Raw genomic sequence first — 25636 nt, forward strand, 5'->3', positions numbered from 1 at the left:
GAAATGGATGATGGCAGCCTTTAAAATAAAGCAAAGGTTTGCAATAAGCCATTTGTTTTGCACTGAAGAACTACTAAACTATGCCAGAGTATATCTAATTATGTTTCTATTGTAAGTAGAGGTTTATTTAAACTTGAGGTGGACTTTCACAACGCCTACATATATTTTCAGCATTAAACAGGATTTTATTTTGATAAACTACATGTAGAGTTGTTTTTATGTGACTTTCCGCGCGGCGGCTCACAGACGAGAGTTGATTGCGAGCGCAGTTTATGTTTGGTAGTACCATAAAAAGCTGTTTCAAACATTTGATAAATCCAGTTATTTCACAGTAAGGTAGGTTTTATTTGCGTGATCTAACTGTCACGGTCAGTGCGCACAGTACGTTGATGGGAAAGTTCCGGTTGTCGAGCGTGTTTGTTGTGGCTGTTTTGTTTTGCTTTGTGCTGAGGTGTTACTGACCTTCAGTTCTTCAAACCTCCACATCCAGTTTTTGTAAAATAGTATGAGAAGAAGCCGTTTCAACGTTGTCGTGGACGTCCAGTTTTTGTGAAATAGTTTGGGGAGGAGACATTTGTGTCGTTCTGTTGCTGTCCGAAAACTGAGGAGGTGAGTGAAGATCTGCTGTTTGCTTTTAAATGTTCACAGCTTTAGCAAATAACCAACTCCGAGTTTTTAATCATATCTGCTGAGTCAGTTCAGTCTGTGGTTTCCACAACATACCCAAATCAAAATTTACCTTTCAGTTCCTTTTTACTTTATTTCTTTACTTTCACTTTGTCCGTGTGTGTGTGTGTGTGTGTGTGTGTGTGTGTGTGTGTGTGTGTGTGTGTGTGTGTACACAGTCTGTGGTGTAGTTTGGGTTGCTGGGCTCCATATGGTCATATTTAAAAATGTGTTTTATTGGCCATTTATTAGAATATTTACATGCAGAAATATTGTTCTTATCAATTGTGTAACTGGCATTCAGCCAGCCCATAAATGGATAAAGAGGTGGAGTATGGGTAAGAACACACACACGGTCGAGGTGAGACCAACGAAGTAACTTTTTTTTCCTCCCTTAATTTTACAGTAGGGACATCATCTTCAAGGGTGACTGAAACGGAAAAAAACGCTTCGACTGTCCTGTTCTGTCTTTGAAGATGGCTCAGAAAAACGATGCATTTTATTACCCTTGCTCCTGTTATCAGTGCTCACATGGTTAAACCAAAAATATCATTTTTAACATTGCATGAAAGCAGGGATAATCGGCACTGACACTAAACAGACACAGGTTAAATTTATATATACAGGGTGGGGCCAATAAAATGTTACCACTTTTTTAATTTGTACAATTTCCAAAATAACAAAGATTTCTTTTCATTTGCAGGAATATCAATTCCTGCAAATGAAAACGAAATTCGGAAGAAACCCTCTTGAGATGTGGGCAATGTCATCACAAACTTCAATGTGCGTGTTGCAGCTGTAATCCAAAGAAGAGGAGCGTGGATTGAACATGTCCATCAATTACTGAACTGTGCGGAAACAAGGGACAAAGTGGGAAACCTTTGGTATCAAATGTTAATTTGATGCTTCTGTTACAAGTCTGTAAATAAAATTTTCAAATAAGTTCTCATTTCAAACACTTGTGTACAATCAAAAGGCCCACCCTGTGTGTGTGTATGTGTGTATGTGTGTATACATATATGTGTGTGTGTATATGTGTGTGTATATATATATATATATGTGTGTGTGTGTGTGTGTGTATAGATATACGCTCAACAAAAATATAATGCAACACTTTTGGTTTGCTCCCATTTTGTATGAGATGAACTCAAAGATCTAAAACTTTTTCCACATACACAATATCACCATTTCCCTCAAATATTGTTCACAAACCAGTCTAAATCTGTGATAGTGAGCACTTCTCCTTTGCTGAGATAATCCATCCCACCTCACAGGTGTGCCATATCAAGATGCTGATTAGACACCATGATTAGTGCACAGGTGTGCCTTAGACTGCCCACAATAAAAGGCCACTCTAAAAGGTGCAGTTTTATCACACAGCACAATGCCACAGATGTCGCAAGATTTGAGGGAGCGTGCAATTGGCGTGCTGACAGCAGGAATGTCAACCAGAGCTGTTGCTCGTGTATTGAATGTTCATTTCTCTACCATAAGCCGTCTCCAAAGGCGTTTCAGAGAATTTGGCAGTACATCCAACCAGCCTCACAACCGCAGACCACGTGTAACCACACCAGCCCAGGACCTCCACATCCAGCATGTTCACCTCCAAGATCGTCTGAGACCAGCCACTCGGACAGCTGCTGAAACAATCAGTTTGCATAACCAAAGAATTTCTGCACAAACTGTCAGAAACCGTCTCAGGGAAGCTCATCTGCATGCTTGCCGTCCTCATCGGGGTCTCGACCTGACTCCAGTTCATCATCGTAACCGACTTGAGTGGGCAAATGCTCACATTCGCTGGCGTTTGGCACGTTGGAGAGGTGTTCTCTTCACGGCTGAATCCCGGTTCACACTGTCCAGGGCAGATGGCAGACAGCGTGTGTGGCGTCGTGTGGGTGAGCGGTTTTCTGATGTCAATGTTGTGGATCTAGTGGCCCATGGTGGCGGTGGGGTTATGGTATGGGCAGGCGTCTGTTATGGACGAAGAACACAGGTGCATTTTATTGATGGCATTCTGAATGCACAGAGATAGCGTGACGAGATCCTGAGGCCCATTGTTGTGCCATACATCCAAGAACATCACCTCATGTTGCAGCAGGATAATGCACGGCCCCATGTTGCAAGGATCTGTACACACTCTTGGAAGCTGAAAATGTCCCAGTTCTTGCATGGCCGGCATACTCACCAGACATGTCACCCATTGAGCATGTTTGGGATGCTCTGGACCGGCGTATACGACAGCGTGTACCAGTTCCTGCCAATATGCAGCTACTTCGCACAGCCATTGAAGAGGAGTGGACCAACGTCCACAAGCCAACGCAACACTTTTGGTTTTGCGTTTATATTTTTGAGTGTATGTGAGTGTGTGTGTGTGTGTATGTATATATATATATATATATAATATGCAGTGGTGGGCACACTTCCGATAACAGATAATTATCGAAGATAATGTTTTCATTATCAGATTATCTTTTTAGATAAATTTAAAAACCATCATCGGACTAATTATCTTCCGATGAATTACCGTCTGATAACGTTTAGACTGATAACGTACTAAACTAAGCTGAACAGTGAAAAACATTTTCAAAACTGTTAAAGCTGTAGAGACCTACCTGTTAAAAGTTTCCTAATAGGCATGTTGTTCTATCCTCTGCAAACAGAAACCACTCTATCGTCTGTAAGCAAAGGAGAACTGGTGACCAAAAAAAAGTCATTTCCTTTAACATCATACTAATATAATCGCAATGTCACCAAGTCATCCAGAGGCATACATGTTTAACTTATGGTTCAAATTTTAACCACTCATTTTAGACAAGTTATTTAAAATTATTGTCATGTCTGAAGTTTATAAAGTGAAAATATCAGATATACGTTTCGTTTTAAAATAATGTGCTAATTTTTAAGGTTTTGTGAGCACATGCTGTGCCAGGCAGCAATGCATTATGGGTAGCATAAGGTAATCTCAGATGTTCACGACAGGACAAATGCATTTCAGACACTCTGTTCAGGGTCCATAGATAACAGCATTAAACTCTAGTGCCTAAAACTCTCGTGAATATATTCTCTGGGTTTATAGACATTAGTGTATTTGCGTTTGTTAAATTCCATGCATCTTAAATGTTGCAGACACGGATTATCTGGAATTTTGTTTGACATTTTTTTAAGGCCGCTACTGCCATCTACTGGCCAGGAGTGTTCATGGCAGTATTAAATGTCTGGGTACCTGGCTGCTCTCAAAGTGTTGGTATTGTCCATTGTCCAGGCGCTTTTTGTGTGCATATATTCGTTAACTTTGTATTCTAAAACGACGGTTAGAAATAATTCCGACTCCTTATCGGTCCACACGAACGAGGTTGGCGCCATGTTTTTAGTTTTTGTGGAAGTGACGACAAGAGAATAAGGTTCCTGATTGGATAGAATTTTAATCAGTACCGCCACCCAAAGGTTTGGCAGACTAATTACAACACATTTATACAGTTCGATGTGGATGGATTTTTTTTTTTAAACGACGTGGTGTGGATGAAGTTTTTTCCCCAAACTGAAAGGGTAAGATACTCGGTTTTACAAATACCCAACAACGTGTGTATATGGCCTTATGTCTGTGAAAGGCACTATATAAATAAATTTACTTACTTACTTACTAATATTGAGTGCACGTTTTACAACATCATAAAAGTTTTAAAACATGCAATTGCGATGACACTTCCGGGGCTCCGTAAAAATGCCTGTTTTTACAAATAAAAATGTAATGTTTTACAAAAGCACATTTATCTTTAAACCAACACACGACACACGTCACATTAACGTGTTGGGTTACATAATGGATTACTGAACCAATCACTGTTTAGCACGTTTACCCAGAATGCTTTGCGGTGTGTGTTTGTTACAAAACCTCAAAATTAGTGCCTTATTCAACATTAAAAGATATATGTTATATTTTAACTTTGTACAAATGACAGAATTGACTTTAATGGAGTTATTCTGTCAGTATTTTCAAAAAACCATAAGTTAGTATGACTTTATTTTTCAAGACCTCCGCCTGACCGGAGTGTTGAAATTGATAGGGAGCTGGCCTTATGGCTGCTCTTGGTGTTCCTCTGTGGTGGGAGTGCTGTTGTAAACAAGAGCTTTCAGCAGGGACAGAATGTTGAAAGAAAAATGATTATGATTAGTAAAGAGTTGATTTTGTGGATGCTCTCAGGATTTGTCTGTGCTGTTTCCTGCAGGGCCAGCATGGTCAAACATTCTTGGTTATTCTTTAGGTCTTTTACCGCTTTTGATGCTTTCAAAGCAATCGTGTTAAAAATCAATTTCAGCTCTTTAGTACTGCAAATGTCCCATAGACAACACTGGAATTCATCGGTTATCAATTGTCTGTAACTTCCGATACATTTTTGGGTGGTTTATTGGTTTATCTTTATCAAAGATAACTTTTCAGTTATCTTATTATCTGTTATCGAAGTTAATTTTTTGGTTATCTGTGCCCACCACTGTATATATGTATGTGTGTGTGTGTGTGTGTGTATATATATATATATATATATATATATATATAATATGTATACTCAACAAAAATATAAACGCAACACTTTTGGTTTTGCTCCCATTTTGTATGAGATGAACTCAAAGATCTAAAACTTTTTCCACATACACAATATCACCATTTCCCTCAAATATTGTTCACAAACCAGTCTAAATCTGTGATAGTGAGCACTTCTCCTTTGCTGAGATAATCCATCCCACCTCACAGGTGTGCCATATCAAGATGCTGATTAGTGCACAGGTGTGCCTTAGACTGCCAACAATAAAAGGCCACTCTGAAAGGTGCAGTTTTATCACACAGCACAATGCCACAGATGTCGCAAGATTTGAGGGAGCGTGCAATTAGCATGCTGACAGCAGGAAGGTCAACCAGAGCTGTTGCTCGTGTATTGAATGTTCATTCTCTACCATAAGCCGTCTCCAAAGGCGTTGCAGAGAATTTGGCAGTACATCCAACCAGCCTCACAACCGCAGACCACGTGTAACCACACCAGCCCAGGACCTCCACATCCAGCATGTTCACCTCCAAGATCGTCTGAGACCAGCCACTCGGACAGCTGCTGAAACAATCGGTTTGCATAAACCAAAGAATTTCTGCACAAACTGTCAGAAACCATCTCAGGGAAGCTCATCTGCATGCTCGTCGTCCTCATCGGGGTCTCGACCTGACTCCAGTTCGTCGTTGCAACTTCGCGCAGCCATTGAAGAGGAGTGGACCAACATTCCACAGGCCACAATTGACAACCTGATCAACTCTATGCAAAGGAGATGTGTTGCACTGCATGAGGCAAATGGTGGTCACACCAGATACTGACTGGTATCCCCCCCCCAATAAAACAAAACTGCACTTTTCAGAGTGGCCTTTTATTGTGGACAGTCTAAGGCACACCTGTGCACTAATCATGGTGTCTAATCAGCATCTTGATATGGCACACCTGTGAGGTGGGATGGATTATCTCAGCAAAGGAAAAGTGCTCACTATCACAGATTTAGACTGATTTGTGAACAATATTTGAGGGAAATGGTGATATTGTGTATGTGGAAAAAGTTTTAGATCTTGAGTTTATCTCATACAAAATGGGAGCAAAACCAAAAGTGTTGCATTTATATTTTTGTTGAGTGTGTATATATATATATATATATGTGTGTGTGTGTGTGTGTTTCAAATTTAAATCAGGGGTATTATTAGGATGGTGTGATTAAGACACAATTTAAGAGCCAGTTTTTTAAGGATCAGGTGGGCTGTGATTCAAGCCGACTCGGAATAAAAAATGGCTCGGAGACGGAACCTATCAAGCAATGACCGAAAATGAAACAGCAGGGGTGGTGGCCAAGTGGTTAATACACTTGGTTTCAGTGCAGAAGGTTCTGAGTTCAAATCCCACCTCTGCCACATTTCTCCATGTAATGTGGAGTTGCGTCAGGAAGGGCATCCGGCGTAAAAACCTGTGCCAATTCAACATGCAGATCCACCTTGGATTTGCTGTGGTGACCCCGAGTGCAAAAAACAAGGGAGCAGCCGAAGGGACTTACTTTTTGACCGAAAATGAAACGGTGACCTTTGCCAGGGGTCATCAAAGTTCAAGGCAAAAATATGCAAAAGTTCGTTTCTTGGTAGGTTCCACCTCTGAGCCAAGTTTCGTTGAAATCTGAGTCAGCTTGAATCACACCCTAATGTAAACCTGCCCAAACTTTAAACATATTGGCTCTTAACACACGACTTCTTCACACATCACTCCCCACCCCCCCCATCCCACCATACACTCTACCTACACATTGTCAAGTTCGCCGATGATACCATCATGGTAGGTCTGACAACAGACAACAACGACTCAGCTTACAGGCACCTGACAGCATGGTGATCTAACAATAACCTGAACTTAAACATCACAAAGACAAAAGAGATGATCATGGACTTCAGGAGGTTGAAACACACCAAGCACTCTGCTCTCATACAGGGAGATGCGGTTCAGAGGGTGGAGAACTTCAACTTTCTCAGAGTCCACATCTCGGCTGACCTCACTTGGTCCACCCACACTTCTCAACAAGTGGGGAAGGCTCAACAGAGACTTTACTTCCTCAAGAAGCTAAAGCATGACCACCTTCCCTCAAAAACCTGCTGATGAACTTCTATTGCTCAACGATAGAGAGCCTCCTGATGTACAGCTGCACAGTGGAGGACAGAAAGAACCTAGAATGGGTGGTGAGGGCAGTGGAGCATGTTACTGGGACCAGACTTCCTCTCCTCTAAGACTTTCATGCTGGCTGACTCCTCAGGAGAGCCAGTTGCATCATAAAGGACACCCTGTACATTACCTGTTTTCCCCCCTCCCCTCGGGAAAGAGAAACCGGACAACAAAAACTCACACAAACAGACTGAAAAACAGCTTTCCCCCAGGCTGTCAAAGCTGTATCACCCCCTCCCCTCCTAACTACCAGCCTCTACTGGAGAGTTACACCCGCACATCCTGCCACACCCACTCTAGAATGTTTGCACCATATGCCGTTTGCACAGTTCTGGACTTTGAACTATCTAAATAACTGTGTATTTTAACCAGGTATATAACTTTATACAATACTATTTTTTTTCTACTTCTATTCTGTTTTTTTACATGCCATATATTGTTTGGTTATGTCTTGTGCTGCTAATTTGAGAATGAAGAGCTGCTGAACTGCCTTTCATTGTCTAATGACAATAACAGTAAAGATCTGTCTATCTATAGGACATGTTGCACACAAATCATAACAGTTTAGATCTAGGCTGTTAGTGACCATTGGATGACACGCAAGGATTACTTTGTGCACTTCCATGATCAGCATATAATCAGCTACGCAGACTGCCGAGAACAAAGTACTCGTTTTTCGAGCAGCATTGTTCCTTAGCTTTGAGGAAACGTCCCAGCACGCTGTTGAATGGAATGTTGTTGCTAACATTAAGAACGGAGCCTCAGATTAATTGCAAAGTTTTCATAAGCGTGGTGTTATGTTATGATGACTCATTTGTAAGTGATAACTGTGAATTTTGATGCAGTAATGGTGAGAAGACTTGCATGCACATCCATTAGTCATGAACACAGCCTATTAAAAACAGTCTCTGTTTAGGCTCAGCTTTGTGCACGCTTATAAGTGTTGTCATCGATGTAACTTCAAAATGTAAGAAATACATCTGTGTGATCAGACAGCCTGAAAAACAGTGAAGAGTCCCACGTGCACGTTCACAGTAGTAGCTATAACGGGGTGAAAACAACATGCTGCTCCAGTACAGAGAACAGACTGCACACATTGAGATCCAAAATCTGAGAGACTCTCTCAAGGTAAAATAAAAATAACAGAGCCTACCACCTCCACTGATGAGAACAAAATACAAAAGGAAAACACTACACAGGGTACTCACCCACGTGTAGAATGATTTCCAAGGTTAAATATAATAAGTCCACACCATCAAAGAAGTCGTCATGCACAGATCGCACGCAACTGCCATCCAGAGAATAATGTCCCGGTCCACTCACCAAAGAGGTCCTGATTGGCACCGTCACACATGGACTTCATGTGATCGCCAGCCGGAAAACTATGTCCGCGTCCATGCCATCCAACTGTGGACAGATGTCCTCTACAGTTCTTCTGTGATTAAGCCCACCTCTGTGCGCAGTGTCTGACCATGGCAGCCTGCATGAGATGTTTTCCCATTACATCCTGGACACATTCCATTTGTTTATTCGCAGTGGCAGTAAAATAGCGTCCTGCAACACAGACAGCAGAGTCAGCACACATTAGGATCCAAAATCTGACAGACTATCAAAAAATTAAGTGTTTCGGGGTGAAGCGTATCACCTCCTCTCTGTAAATCCGAGCCATCACTTTTGAGTGAAAGCTCAGAAGCTCCCTTATCATACACAGCAGCATTTGTTTCACTCCGTCTGTCGGCCATCGGGATGTTTCTGCTTTGCCTGAAATGGACATCACATGTAGAGAAATGGCTAGAAATGTCAAGTAAGACGTTTTCCAGAAATGCACCTGCTGACTCGCTGATATTTTGCATTTTGCATCACCACTCTTAGCTTCACAGTGGAGTAGAGCGGAGAAGGATATTCTTTCACCAGAATGGAACAAACCCTTGCATCTCGGATGTACCTTCTGGCAAATTGTAGCAAAACTTTTAGGTCTTCTTTTTAAGAAAATCCTTGTGTATATCACTTCATCATGAAGCTGTATAACTGGTGATACAAAATCCAGAATTTGCACTGTGCACAATTTCTCCAGTCACAGCTGCATAAGCCTAAAGGCCCAGTCCACACGGCACTTAACGAAGGGTGACGAAGACCTGATGAAACAAGAAATCTGGACCTTCGTTGACTGTCGTTGGCATCGTTTAACCTTCGCGCAGCGGGCGCTTCGTCAGGATTTTTAAACTGTTGAAAATTTTGAATGAAGGGCAACGAAAACCTCAATTCGTCTGTCTTGTTTTGCTGTCGTTCTTGACATTTTTTAAGCGTTTGTGTAGTTTTTGTAACGTTGTTGTTTAATTTGACTTCATTGGAGCAGCTGAACGTTTTCACACAGCGCAGAAGCCGGTTTGTGAGCGCTGAGGCTGCTGCTGCGTTCATGTACATCAGAAATTACAGGGCAAACTCAGCCTGCTTGCTTGGATTTTTTTTTTTATCTGTGTGGGGGGGCAGCTTCAATGAGCTCAGGGCACCTTACATAGGCCAAAATTAATCTTTGTGTGGATATAATTAATTATTTTTGCCACAAGCAACTGTTGAATTTGAAACAACAAAGTTGGGTAATTTCCAACGGTACTTGAATGCAGCATCAGCGGCAGCAGGAGCTCCTGCGTGCGCTTATTATTTTAATTAAATATAACAATCTGAGTGTAGGAATGACAATCCAGTCCTTCTGTACATGTGGCAACAGGTAGATGAATCAAAATGATTATATAAAGAGCTGTTCTGGAAGACAGAATTCACGTTGTGGATCAGTGATCAGCTGGTGGAATAACCCCACATATGAGTCAATGCGCGCGTTCACACACACTGATTAATTTACACGGCGCACTTTTTTTTTATTGGAGGAAAACAGCGTGCGCAGCATGTCAACAGACAGTGTGGATTCTGATAATGATGGACATGATCCCTCTTTTGTTCTGGACAAGGAACCAGAGCAGGTGGTCCACCGACATGCACACAGATTCTGTTTGCAGTTTCTCCAGGACTCAGGTGCTATGAGCTCCGTCCCAGCGCCGAGTCCTGGAACGCAGAGACGCAGACACACACTGCTCCAGCTGTGGCTCCAGGTGCGTTTCGTCGAGATCGTGAGCTTCAGTTTTGTTAATTTCCACTTTCGTCCCTTTTGCGCTCTTGCTTCGCAGACTGTTCGGTGATAAAAGCTCTTTCGTCCCCCTTTTCTCAATGAATTGTGACGTTTTTTACTTTTTCCCTTCGTTCAGGAATCGTCATGTGCCGTGTGACTGGGCCATAAAACATCTTCTGCATGTTTTGGTGGCTTTCCTCACTCTTCTTTCTTGCACAGTCACTCCATTTTTTTGAGAACTGTCTACTCCATGCACATTTACCATACAGTGCCATACTGCTTGTATTTCTTCATAATTGATGTAAATAGTCCAAGCCATATGATGGATGGAAGTGGTTCCTCTCCTGGAGCTATCACCTTATCATGGTGGAGAGGTTTGTGTGCCTCTATGAACCCGAGAGCTCTGTTGTCTTGAGCCTTTGTGCTCCTGGTAGGGTTTCCCATGGCAAATTGGTCTCAGGCGAGAGGACAGACTAACAATAGTTCACAAGGCAGAGGAAATGTGACCCGGCCGGGAGGAAGCCCGGGGCCCCTGACTAGAGCCAGGCCTGGATGGAGGACCCATCAGCGTGCGCCTGGTGGCTGGGCTTGCCATGGAGCCCAGTTGGGCACAGCCCAAAAAGATAACTTGGACCTTCCATCTCCATCCTGTGGGCTGACCACCCGTAGGGGGAACAGCTGGTGTCGATGGGCTGTCCCATGGGTTGCAGTGAAAGTCGAGGACCTCGGCGTGGGTGTGGAACATCTGGGGGTGTGGAATGTCACCTCACTGTGGGGAAGGAGCAGGAGCTTGTGCGAGAGGTGGAGCGATACCAGTTAGATCTGGTGGGTCTTGCCTCCACACATAGCCTCGGCTCTGGAACCAGTCTCCTTGATAGGGGTTGGACCTTATTCTTCTCTGGAGTTGCCCAGGGTGTGAGGTGCCATGTGGGTGTGGGAATACTCACGAGTCCCTGGCTGAGCACTGCTATGTTGGAGTTTACCTCGTTAGATAAGAGGGTTGCCTCCATGCGCCTTCAGGTGGCAGGGGGGAAAACTCTGACTGTCGTTTATGTGTTTGCACCGAACAGCAGTTTGGAGTATTTGGCCTTCTTAGAGTCTCTGAATGGAGTCTTGTTTGGGGCTCCAGTGGTGGACTCCATTGTTCTGCTGGGTGACTTCAACACACACGTGGGCAATGACAGAGACATCTGGAGAGGCGTGATTGGGAGCAACGACCTCCCTGATCTAAACCTGAATGGTCATTTGTTTTTGTAATTTTGTGCTAGTCATGGACTGTCCATAGCAAACACCATGTTTGAATATAAGTACTCATAAGTGTACATGGTACCAGAGCACCCTAGGCTGAAGATCAATGTTCGATTTTGTGATTGTATCATCTGATCTGAGGTCGCATGTTCTGCACAGTCGGGTGAAGAGAGGGGTGGGGGAGGACTTTGGACAGTCCTGGTAAGCCCATACGGATAGTGCAGATAAACTGGGAACATCTGGAGGAGCCTACTGTCAAACAGATCTTCAACTTACACTTCTGGCGGAGCTTTTCCAGCATCCCTGTGGAGGTTGGGGGCATATGGAAGCAGAATGGACAATGTTCAAAGCTTGCAGTGCTGAAGCTACAGCGGGGAGCTGTGGCCTGAAGGTCTTGGGTGCCGCAAGGGGCGACAACCCTAGACACCGTGGTTGACACAGGTGGTCAGGTAAGCTGTCTGACTGAAGGAGTTCTTCCGGGATATGCTATCACGGAGGATTCCAGAGACAGTTGCAAGGTACTGACGTGCCTGAAGGGTGGCAGCCTTTGCTGTGGAGTAGGCAAAGCAGTGGGCGTGGGAGGAGTTTGGAGCAGCCATGGAGAAGGACTTCTCGTCAGCACCAAGGTGTTTCTGGTGGACTGTGAGGCACCTCAGGGGAGGAACCGGGAACCATCCAAGCTGTCTGTAGTAAGAGTGGGACCCTGTTGACCTCAACTGTGAATGTAATCTGCCGTTGGAAGGAACACTTTGAGGAACTCCTGCGTCAGCCCTCTATAGTAAAGGCAGACCTGGAAGCTGATGGAGGATTATCATCAATTTCCCTGGTGGAAGGAACTGAGGTAGTCAAACAACTCTGCAGTGGCAAGGCCCCAAGGGGATGATGAGATCTGTCCAGAAATGCTGAAGGCTCTGGGTGTGGAGGGACTGTCTTGGATGACACATCTCTTCAACATTGCGTTGAGGTCTGGGACAGTGACTAAGGAGTGGCAAACTGGCGTGGTGCTCCCCATATTTAAAAAAAAAGGGGTCCAGAGAGTGTTTGCCACACCACTCAGCCTCCCTGGTAAAGTCTACTCCAGGGTGCTGGAAAGGAGGGGTCAGCCGATAGTCAAACCCCTTGATTGAAGAGGAACAATGGGGGTTCCATCCTGGTCGTGGAACAGCCAGCCAGCTCTTCACTCTCACAAGGATCCTGGTGGGTGCCTGGGAGTATGCCCATCCAGTCTACATGTGTTTTGTGGATTTGGAGAAGACATATGTTTGGGTAACCCGGGAGATACTGTGGGAGTATGTGGTGAGGGGGTCCATTCTCAGGGCCATCCAATCTCTGTACTCACAAAGCGAGAGCTGTGTTCAGGTTTCCTGTTCAGTAAGTCGGACTTGTTTCCGGTGGGGGTTGGCCTCCACCAGGGTTGCACCTTGCCACCAATCTTGTTTGTGATATTCATGGATGGAATATTGATGTGTCGTTGGGGGAGGAGGGTTTCCAGTTTGGTGGGCTCAGGGTCTCATCACTGCTTTTTGCAGATGATGAGGTCCTGTTGGCTTCATCAGCCTGTGACCTCCAACACTCACTGGATCGGTTCGCAGTCGAGGGTGAAGTGGCTGGGATCAAGATCAGCACCTCTAAATCTAAGGCCATGGTTCTCAGCAGGAAAGAGATGGATTGCCTACTCCAGATAAGGAATGCGATCTTGCCCCATGTGAAGGAGTTCAAGTACCTTGGGGTCTTGTTCACAGGTGAGGGGACAATGGAGCGTGAGATTGGCTGGAGAATCGGTGCAGCAGGGGCGGTATTGCATTCATTCTACCGTACTGACCAAAAGGGAGCTGAGCCAAAAAGCGAAGCTCTCGATCTACTGGTCAAGCTTTGTTCCTACTCCACCTGTGGTCATGATGGTTGGGTCATGACCAAAAGAACTAGATCACGGGTACAAGCGGTCGAAATGGGCTTCCCTAGGAGGGTGGCTGGTGTCTCCCTTAGAGATAAGGTGAGAAGCTCGGTCTTCCATGGGGAGCTCGGAGTAGAGCCGCTTCTCCTTTGTGTTGAAAGGAGCCAGCTGAGGTGGTTCGGGCATCTGGTAAGGATGCCCCCTGGGCGCCTCCCTAGGGAGGTGTTCCAGGCACGTCCATCTGGGAGGAGACCGCGGGCAAGACCCTGGACTAGGTGGAGCAATTATATCTCCACAATGACCTGGGAACAACTCCAGTCAGAGGTGTTCAGTGTGGCCCAGGAAAGGGAAGTCTGGGGTCCCCTGCTAGAGCTCTTGCCCCGTAACTCGATCCCAGACAAACGGTTGAAGATGATGATGTCAAAGGGGGCAATGCACAGTATTAAGAACAGGGTTATGTAAACTTTTGATCATGGTCATTTGGTTAGTTTCTGTTGTCATTCTGATTTTAAGAGTAAACACAGTTATTTGACAATAAATGGCTTGACCCAACTACTAACCATGAGTAAAAAAAGTTGTGATATCATTCATCAGGGTTCTAGCTAGGATAAAATTTTAGCATAGTGGTAATGTCGAGGGAGTGACGCGACCGGGGCGGGGGGGAGCTTTTGAAAATTTAAGCCAAAAATAGGCCATTCTAGGGGTATCCAAAGGGGAAAAGCCAGGTATGACAGCCTAAGTCTCTTCATCATGTCCAGAAGGCTGGGGAAGTTTGTTGAGTGGGCAATGTCATACATGGTGGATCCTTGATCTCTGGACATAAACAGAAATAAAATCTGTTTTTGTCAAAAGCATTTCCTTTCAGACATTATTATTGGTATGAATGTCTTTCCATACCTATGAGTTGAGCTCTTGCAGCTGTGCTGCACGTCAGGTTCATAAAGAATGCAGGATGTCTCAGATTATTGTCTGTATTGCAACATTTGCAAAGAGGTGTCATTGAATTTAAAGCGGTAATTCATTTTGAAGTTATTAATTCTGACCGGACTCTGTCTCAGCAGAGAGCCATGCAGCATTTGGAGCTGTGCCAACGGAACGGAGAACGATTCTCGTTTCTTGACTGCCACAAGACATGATCCCACTTAGCAACTTTAATCTGCACAAAAGTGACTCACGATATTTTAATGGCTTTGAGAGGGGTTAAGAAGCGGACTTACCGCTTCTGAAGAGCAGCAAATCAAATAGAATCGAAGCATTGCTTCATTGATTCACACTTCAAACTGGAGTCGCGCGGCAGAAATGGTTGATTACAGACCCGTTACACTGTATTGAAAATAAGCATAATGGTCCAAAATAAGCATAACGGTCCAAAATTATAGTGTAACGGGCCATAACGCAAGTTTGCACTAGCTAGAACCCTGATTCATATTCTCTGAAAAATGGCCAAAAAATTTTAAAAATCCTGCCAGGGTATGTAAACTTTTGAGCACAACTGTGTATTGCAAATAATAATGCTAGCAATGTTTCATTCATGCCCTAGAGTTTGTATGTATTCAACCCACAGAGTTGAGAAAATGATGAAAAACATGTTTTATGCAATATGATGATTCACATTTCACCATATGCTTCGGCCATGACATGAATATCTCATAAACACTTCAGTACTCGTATGTCTGTCAAACAGTTAGACATAAGGGTGTGTATATTTTCTTGTCATTACTGAAGGCACCTCGCATTATGTTGGTCAACTGTTCCAACCAGTTAGTTCTCTGATTCCTTAAACACAAAATTTAGCAGCCTTTGAGCACTCTCACTCTTCACCTATTATGTTTTCAAGACATATGAATGAATGAAGTAATTTGACTGTCTTTAACTCCTTTCAAAAAGTCCAAATTATAGGAACACATGACAGTCAGTAATGATCTGATCGCCATTTGTTGCGTTTGTATTGCTTCCGTCTTGCAGATAAAATCAATTTTTCCTCCACGACACTGGCTCCAAGTAGATTTTGAAGCACATTTCTCACACTATGCTTGGCTGCAGTTTCTCCACTCTTTATGGAAGGTGTGTAGAAAATGTCTCCCACAAAAATCTTATCTGTGGGAAAATACTCAACTAATGAACACCATGACTGGTTATGATGGATCCTCCCAAAACAAGTCCCACCATTGAAGCTGGGACTTCGGCGAGGGCAGTTGCATCTCCTCCTCTCTCCTCTCCTCTGTGTTTTTCTATCTCTGCTCCAACCTTCAAAAATCCGAACTTCACCAGACTGGGAATTCTTCAAACTACATTTGCAATAACCATGGAATCATTGACACTATACGAGGTCTGTTAGAAAAGTATCCGACCTTTTTATTTTTTTCAAAAACCATATGGATTTGAATCACGTGTGATTGCATCAGCCAAGCTTGAACCTTCGTGCGCATGCGTGAGTTTTTCACGCCTGTCGGTTGCGTCATTCGCCTGTGAGCAGGCTTTGTGTGAGCAGTGGTCCACCCCTCTTGTCGGATTTTTATTGTGAATAAATGTCTGAACAATTTGGAGCTTTGCTGCATCAATTTTTTCCAGAAGCTGTGAGAGACCTCCAGGTGGACACCATTCAGAACATTCAGATGGCTTTCAGGGACGATTTTATGGGGATTACACATTAAGGAGTGCTCCAGCCGGTTTAAAGACTGCCCACAGCTGCTGAGAGCGCGCTGATCGACAGGCTGAAACCCAGCTGAAACAACCAGATCATTTCCAACGTGAAGGCTTTGTTGATCGGGGATGTCGTCTGACTTACACAAAAATGGCAGGAGACATGGACATCAAGACTTTTTCGGCACATTCCACTGTTACAGGAGTTTTTTCATGGAAAGAGAAGCGGAGGGATGCGCCACGGAACCGCTCAGGGCACGGCACAAAACCACCTCCGTGTTGGTCTCACAGGACGGCTTTGAGATGGCTTTCAGACGGCTTTTGGTGGTTTTTCAGTCGTGTGACTATCCGAGAAATTGTGGATGAGCCTGGACATGCCAGAACATGTCCTGTGAGGCTTCATCACGGCGTTGCTTTGCGCCATGCGGCACCGCCGCGATGTGCGGAATTCCTCCGCACGTCTGTCTCAATGTGCCGAAAAAGTGCTGATGTCCACGTCTTCCGCAATTCCCGTGCTAGTCAGACGATGTCCCGGATAAAACACAGCGTCCAGTTTGGAAATGAACGGCACATTCCACTGTTACAGGAGTTTTTGTCATGGAAAGAGGAGCGGAGGAATATATATATATATATATATATATAGTGGGGAAAATAAGTATTTGACCCCCTGTCAGTTTTGGGGGTTTTCCCACCTACAAAGAATGGGAATGGAGACATCTGTAATTTTTATCATAGGTACACTTCAACTATGAGAGACAGAATCTAAAAAAAAAAATCCAGAAAATCACATTGTATGATTTTTAAATAATTAATTTGCCTTTTATTGCATAAAATAAGTATTTGACCGCCTAGAAAAACAGAGCTTAACAATTGGTACAGAAACATTTGTCTGCCATTACAGAGGTGAGATGTTTCCTGTAGTTCTTGACCAAGTTTTCACACACTGCAACAGGGATTTTGGTCCACTCCTCCATACAGATCTTCTCCAAATCTTTCAGGTTTGGAGTTTCAGCTCCCTCCAAAGATTTTGTATTGAGTTCAGGTCTGGAGACTGGCCAGGCCACTCCAGGACCTTGAAATGCTTCTTATGGAGCCCCTCCTTAGTTGCCCTGGCTATGTGTTTGGGGTCATTGTCATGCTGGAAGACCCAGCCTTGACCCATCTTCAATGCTCTTACTGAGGGAAGGAGGTTGTTTGCCAAAATCCCACAATACAGGACCCCATCCATCCTCCCTTCAATACGCTGCAGTCAATTTGTGCCCTTTGCAGAAGAGCACCCCCAGAGTATGATTTTTCCACCCCCATGCTTCACGGTTGGGATGGTTTTCTTGGGGTTGTTCTCATCCTCTAAACATGGTAAATGGAGTTGATTACAAAAAGCTCTATTTTGGTCTCATCTGACTACATGACCTCCCATGCCTCCTCTGGATCATCCAGATGGTCACTGGTGAACTTCAAATGGGCCTGGACATGTGCTGGCTTGAGCGGGGGACCTTGCTGCCTTGCAGGATTTTAATCCATGACAGCATCATGTGTTACTAATGTAATCTTTGTGACTGTGGTCCCAGCTCTCTTCAGGTCATTGACCAGGTCCTCCTGTGTAGTTCTGAGCTTTCTCAGAATCATCCATACCCCACAAAGTGAGATCTTGCATGGAATCCCAGACCGAGGGAGATTGACAGTCATCTTGTGGTTCTTCCACTTTCTAATAAATAATCATAACAGTTGTTGTCCTCTACCAAGCTGCTTGCCTGTTGTCCTGTAGTCCATCCCAGCCTTGTGCAGGTCTACAGTTTTGTCCCTGGTGTCCTTAGACAGCTCTTTGGTCTTGGCTATGGTGGACAGGTTGGAGTGTGATTGATTGAGTGTGTGAACAGGTGTCTTTTATACAGGTTACAAGTTCAAACAGGTGCAATTACGTGATACAGGTAAAGAGTGCAGAATAAGAGGGCTTCTTAAAGAAAAATGAACAGGTCTGTGAGAGCCAGAATTCTTGCTGGTTGGTAGGTGGTCAAATACTTATTTGCAGCAGTAACATACAAATAAATTATTTAAAAAATCATACATTGTTATTTCTGGATTTATTTTTTTTAGATTATGGCCTTGGCACACATGAGCTGTGCCAAGGTGTTGCCTGGCAGGGTCAAATTTTATCACTTTTAGTGTTGCTTCTTTTTTCGTTTCTTTTTTTTTTAACAGTTACTCGTGCTGCTATAGCGGCACATCGGAGCACTTGTGTATATTGTGCTAAATGTTATAATGACAGTGTGGTGGTTTTATTTTTCCCTCATTTAGACTGTGGATCTGTGTGCACGTCCATCAGTATGCCATCAAAGGTTTTTTCCTCCAAAACGATGTTGCCACACTGACTGTGGCTAAGTAGCCCATTTAAAAATAGTTCACATCCAGTGTGTGTACAGCATGATTATGTCATGGATTTTGTGTGTGTGTGAACACTGGGGTAAGTGGAAAGTGTTTTAGCCCACTCCAGAATTGCTTTACTGAGTGACATCACACCATGTGAGGTTTGCGTAAGCCTGCGCACACATATAAATCTTCAGCTGGGCTTTCCAGCAACACATTCTCAATAGTTTACCTTACAGAATTTTGTCTTGAACTTTTTGTCTCTGCAGAGGATGTCCATGGACCTGCACCTCGGTGGCATTTTTCTCCATAATGACAGCTATGACTATGGCGACTATGTGTATAATGAGGAGTGCAGCCCGGCGGGACGTGAGGCGGTGCTGATCCCGCTGCTCTATGCGGTGGTGCTGCTTGTAGGTCTGACTGGGAACGTACTTCTCCTCGTCGTTCTGGTACTGAAGAGGAGATGTTGGAGTGTGATGGACATTTTTGTCATCCACCTGAGTGCTGCAGACATCCTGCTGCTGGTGACGCTGCCGTTTTGGGCCACACAGGCCGCTCGAGATTGCGGGTGGTGTTCTGGCACGTTTCTCTGCAAGATGAGCGGAGGTATTTTTTATGTAAGTACCAACATTGTCTTGTCTTTTGTGCTTTTCCTCCTGCATCAACACTTGCAGCAGACCAGGATCAGTGTAACTCTCAAGGTTTTTTTTCAATTTAAGTCATTTTCACCCTCGATGAAAAATATTAAAGGGTTTTTACAGGATTGGTTATTTTTTAAATGCAAATTAGGTCCACTTTTGTTGAAACCCTCTTTCTCCACAATACCACTGTAATTATGCGTGATAAAAAAAAAATCTAAATGGTTTCTTCACCCATGTTTTCATGGTAAAGAATTAATATGAAGCCTTTTAAAGTATTATCACGTCTTTGTAAAATTCCACATCTGTAAATAAGCAGTGGCCATTTGAAAAATTTAAATATCTTCAGTATCTTTGAATGAGACCAGATAACATCACAAATGATGTCTAAAAATGGGCCTTCACAGTCAAAGATGAATATAAGTATGAATAAATCAATGTAATGGGTTCAGCATGCCTTGGACGCTGGTTATTTCACAAGGTCCTTTTTCACAAGAAGTAGGAAAGAAACACTTATAATTAGCCATTTTGATTCAAATGAAACCACGTCAATGTCACTGACAATCCACAGAAAAGTAGAGAAACTACACAACCAAAACAGAAACTATGAACCCCAATGGAAACAAAAACAGTCAAAAAGCGCTCCCCTGAAATTCTTGGAATTCAAGTAGAGATGCGCATCCACAGGCAGAGATATATATATATATATATATATATATATATATATATATATATATATATATATATATATATATATATATATATATATATATATATATATATATATATATATATATATATATATATATATATATATATATATATATATATATATATATATATATTAAAACCAGTGCAGTATTGCCACAACCAACCATCAGTCTGTGTGTGTACATACTCATATATACACTTTCTGATTACTTCATCGTACTGTCTCACTTGTCACAAAACTTGGTATATGCGTCACACAGTGACCCACCCCACCCCCCACAAGAAACCTATAGGTAAACAGTCAAAAGTAAGTTTTACTTGAATATAATTTGGAAACATATAATCAAGGTTTAAAATTCCTTTATATTAATCCCTGATCTAGAAAACATGGGTGAAGCCACCATATTTTGATTTCTTTATCATACATGTTGACAGTGGTGTTGAGGGGAAAAAAGATTTCCAACAGCACAGCTTTCTGTATTTGTAACAGTCCATCCTCTGCATATTTGAAAAAGCTCAGATCTTTTTTTCTGAAGTGCTGTGGATTCTGATAAGTGCCAAACTGAAAGTGTAACATTTATTATTGTTAAGGGTCTGTTTCAGCATGTACAGAAAGAAGCCTAATGCCTGGTTCACACGACAAGATTTTAAAATTATCTGTAGGTTTCCAAAACCCGAGAGACCACACACGTGAAGATAAAAAAAAAAAAAAACAGATCTGACAGGTTTGGTTGTACAGAGTGTGGTGTGCAACCACACGGTAAAAACAACACACCACAACACGAACATTCCCAGGTCAGACAGGAAATCTTGCAAAATCTCTCGAGATTAAACATGACTTCAGAGTAAACAGATGGAGATACTTTGTGGACTATTTACAACAGAAGGAAAAAAATTACAGAAAAAGAAAAGGCATTCTTTAAAGGAGTGGAGACAGCGCGACCACCGAACTTTCTGGTAAGTCAGAACAGCTGTTTTAATTTTATTTTCTGCTCCGTACGTCCGTCACCTCGCTTTCTGATTGGCTGCACGTCACATTCAGCAGGCTGCATGTTCATTTGTGGTCGGGTGACACAACACACACTGCGATATCGGATCAAGACAATCCAACATGTTGAATATCCCCGATTTGTAATCGGAGCGCCCCTGACGTCCTTTCGAGCAGATAAGAGCGCTCTTAACACACCACACACGGCAGGAATATCTGATAAGATTATCTTTTGTGTCATCACGATAATCGAGGCCTCCTTAAGACTGTTGGAAGGGGAAAATGGGGTCCGATATCGGCCTAAATATCTTCCACGTGAACCGGGTTTTATAGCTCTGGAGTCTCCTGCTCTGTGTTCAGCAGTGTTTTATTCAAAGCAGCAAAAATTACAGCAGAGTGTAACAGAAGTGTAACAGTAAAACAGGCAGCAAAAGCTGTTGTTGTTTGTCATCCCACACACACACACACAAAAGTCACAGCCAGTGGGCGAAATGTCATTATGTGCTGGCAGTCAGTCATGCAACGTGTCACTTGTGAGCTCGATTACTTGTACCGTCCCAGTTGTTACCATATTTAGTATACACATTACACACAGTGACCGCAAGAAACCTATTGGTCAAAGGTCAGTCTTACTGGAGCGTACTTCGTAAAAATCTTGCAAGCACAATAAGAGTTTAATACTGGCGTTTAAGGTCAAGTGTGGAGATCGAGTGTTTGGATGTGTCCTTTCACAAGACACTTAATCTGAATCATTATCACTCCACCCAGCTATAAAAATGGGTACCAGCCTTGGCTGGGGAAGTAAATGGGAGTCGTCATTTTAAAGCGCTGTGAGTATCTGCTGGATGGAAAAGCAGTGTAGTTCTTCTTCTTCTGTGATTGGTCCATCTCGAGTAATAATTAGTTTTTAAGAATCTAGCCCCTGATGTCAACATTATTTTAGCAATTGCAACATTTTTGAAAAAAGTGGGGATCACAGAAGACTGGTGTTTTTGTCTCAACACTTTTATTTTCTTTATTGTAGCTCAACTTCTACTGTGGCATCTTTCTGCTGGTGTGTATCTCTGTGGACCGCTACATGTCCGTCGTCCACTCTGCCCAGATGTTGCAGAAAAAACCCCAGATTTGCTCACGTCTCCTGCCTGATAGTCTGGGTCTTCTGCCTGCTCCTCACCATCCCCAACTGGATTTTCTTGGCGGTTGTGAAAGATGAAGAACAGGGGAAAACAGTATGTGCTCACAACTACTTCCTGTTTTCCTCTCAGTCCCACGGGCTTCTGGCATCACGCCTGCTTTTCCACGTGATGGGCTTCCTGCTGCCGTCAGTTGTCTTGGTCTACTCATGTGTCCGGCTCCAGCTGCTGTACAAGTCCCAGAACCCTCGCCAGCAGAGGGCCCTCAGGGTCATCTTTACCCTGGTGCTGGTCTTTATTTTCTGCTGGCTGCCATACAACATCACGCTCATCGTGGACACCTTCAGAAGCAACTCTGCAACGTCAACCAAAGCTGACAATGAACGCAGAACCTCCATGAAAACAGCTCTGAGGGTTACGACTGCCCTGAGCTGTTTCCATGCCTGCCTTCGCCCTATGATCTATCTGAGCCTGTGCCGAAACTTCAGGCAGCGCACACTGACAGTGCTGAGATGTGTGGGAGGGCCAGAAGAGGAATCCAGCAGCTCCTTGTGGGAGTTGGGTGTGGAGGAGAAAAGCGTTCCAGACCAAGGTCACGAGAAGATTTCACTGAATCAGACATCGGAGGCTCCGCTTCAAGTGCGCTCGGACCTGTGCTGATGAATGGACAAGTGTTCATCAGTGACACGGAGGTGACCTGAGTGACTTTAAACCACTAACGGGAAGTGGTGGGAGGTGTTGTCATGAGATTAAAAAAAAACTGTTGTGTGTCATGATGACAAACGGGTATTTTGTCAGAAGGCCTCTTATATTGAAGCTTTTTATGCATATCATGTGGACTTTTATATTTTTATGTTACGCTCCTCATCTATAACGTCAGTATTGCACAGTTTGTTTATGACTAGTACTGTAGATGTTTGTGTCTGGTTATAATTTTTACAGAAAAATGTTTTTTAAATAGGAAATAAGTATTTTTTTATTGCTATGAACTGAGTGACAGCATCATGAAAATATGTTCTGTCTTAGGCTGGATTTGCATTATTTTATTAGTTCGGTGTTATTGTAATCTTATGATAGAGAGTTCATGATTACTAAATGTATTGACCAGAATAATAGACACACCTGTTACAACTCCAAATCCAATGAAGTTGGGATGTTGTGTAAAATATAAATTAAAAACAGAATACAATGATTTGCAAATCCTCTTCAACCTATATTCAATTGAATACACCACAACGACAAGCTATTTAATGTTTAAACTGAAACATTGTTTTTGTGCAAATATTTGCTCATTTTGAAATGGATGGCTGCAGCACGTTTCAAAAAAGCTTGGACAGTGGTATGTTTACTACTGTGTTACATCACCTTTACTTCTAAGAACACTCAATAAGCGTTTGGGAACTGAGTACACTAATTGTTGAAGCTTTGTAGATGGAATTCTTTCCCATTCTTGCTTGATGTACGACTTCAGTTGTTCAACAGTCCGGGGTCTTTGTTACCATATTTTGCACTTCAAATTGTGCCACACATTTTCAGTGGGCTACAGGTGTGGACTGCAGGCAGGCCAGTCTACTACCTGCACTCTTTTACTACGAAGCCATACTGTTGTAACACGTGCAGAATGTGGCTTGGCATTGTCTTGCTGAAATAAGCAGGGACGTCCCTGAAAAAGAATGTGTTGCTCCAAAACCTGCATGTACCTTTCAGCACTGATGGTGCCATCACAGATGTGTAAGTTGCCCACGCCCCATCTTTGCTTGTGAACGGCTGAGACTTTTGGGGATGCTCCTTTTATACCCAATCATGACTCTCACCTGTTTCCAATTAACCTGTTCACCTGTGGAATGTTCCAAACAGGTGTTCTTTGAGCATTCATCAACTTTCCCAGTCTTTTGTTGCCCTTGTCCCATCTTTTTTGAAATGTGTTGTAGGCTTCCATTTCAAAATGAGCAAATATTTGCACAAAAACAAAAGTTTATCAGTTTGAACATTAAATATCTTTTCTTTGTCATGTATTCAATTGAATATAGGTTGAAGAGGATTTGCAAATCATTGTATTCTGTTTTTATTTACGGTTCACACAACGTACCAACTTCATTGGAATTGGGGTGGTAATAGTGTTGTAATCTCAGATTAACTTTATGAAACTTTAGTCTCAAAGTGTTAGCTCATTTTAAATGATATCCGTGTGTGTGTGTGTTTGCTACTTTTGTATCATGTCTGTTTTTGCAGTCACTGTGTGTTGATAATGTATGAGCAGGGTTATGTTCTGGTTTCTGTCCATGTAGCATGACTCTACTGTACACGTGAGCGTGAGCTCAACAGGGTTTTCTTCTGGGCAAATCCCACTGATTGCTTTTGTTTTCTTAGAAATGTGTCATTGTTCAACATGGGTGTCGACTGTAGGATGACACAGGCAGGTTGTGATGTCATCAGTCAGGTGACATAGTGCAGAGGAAGAATGAAAAAACAAAAAGCTGCAGCCTCTTCGCCTTCTCTGTTTACTGCCGTGAATAAACACTGAGAGCTTTGTGTGGAAAGTGTGGCCAGAGGGCAGAAGAGAGAAAAGTTGTTTTATGGACTACAAGCGTGTGTGCAAGTTCTGGCATGACATGCACACATGCTTTCTGAGCTCATTCAAGTTGAAGTAATATACAGCCAAATGCATTAAACTGAAAACATTTTCTTTGCTTTACATTTTGCAAAGCTCTGTCTGTTAGGTGTGCCTCTGTGGTACACGCTATAACGTTCCTTTCCTCTAGGTGTCGCCAGTTGGCAAGAAGTGTTTTGGCACCAAACTGGCATAAGTTAAAAAAATAATGACAGTGGTTATTGGCATTGGCCAGTCATGCCACATTAACAAGTAAATTTTTGTTGTTGTTGCTATTCCGTCCAACCAAAATAAATAATTCTACAAACTCTTCACCAAAATAAACAGTTCTACAAACTGTTCAATATAGACAATCGGTCAATTGGCAAACAACACTATAGATTAAATCTAAGCTTCCTTCGTGTAATTGTGACTTTTATGTGGGTATCAGTCAGTGTTGGGGAGTGGCTAGATATGTCACAAAGTTATGTAATTGTATAATAAATGTAACTGTAATCTGTTACAAAAAATGTGTAATTAAATTCCAGTTACATTTATAATATTGGTGCATTTTAAAGGGATTACATTTATATTAAAAAACAATGTAAAATATTCATGAAGCTTTTGTTGCGTTAGGTCACTGTTGTTCAGGAATGACTTATTCCTGTACAATGTGGGTCACCAAAAGCCTTTCCTTCGTGACGAAACCACTGTGGGTAGGCGTGGTGGACAAGTGGTTAGTGTGCTCATTTCTAGTGTGTAAGGTTCCTGGTTCAGTGCCACTGCTGCCCATTCGTGTCAGGAAGGACATCTGGTCTGGAACTGCCAAAACCAACATGTAGATCCATCATGGATCTGGTGATCTTCAGTGAAAAAAAAAACAAAGGGAGAAGCTGAAGGGACTTA

At 42.9% G+C, this 25636-nt stretch overlaps 1 protein-coding gene across 1 annotated transcript; it reads left to right on the forward strand.

Annotated features, from left to right (window-relative positions):
* Positions 1-253: 253 nt before the first annotated feature.
* On the forward strand, positions 254-23375 carry LOC117513766 (C-X-C chemokine receptor type 3-like). Its single transcript, XM_034173995.1, is given in 4 exon segments — positions 254-609; positions 18937-19287; positions 22032-22111; positions 22113-23375. Coding segments are annotated over 3 exon segments (1116 nt in total). The 5' UTR covers positions 254-609; positions 18937-18939; the 3' UTR covers positions 22801-23375.
* The last annotated feature ends 2261 nt before the right edge of the window (positions 23376-25636 follow it).

Source organism: Thalassophryne amazonica, chromosome 7 (assembly GCF_902500255.1).
Source record: "Thalassophryne amazonica chromosome 7, fThaAma1.1, whole genome shotgun sequence".
NCBI classification, from domain to species: Eukaryota; Metazoa; Chordata; class Actinopteri; order Batrachoidiformes; family Batrachoididae; genus Thalassophryne; species Thalassophryne amazonica.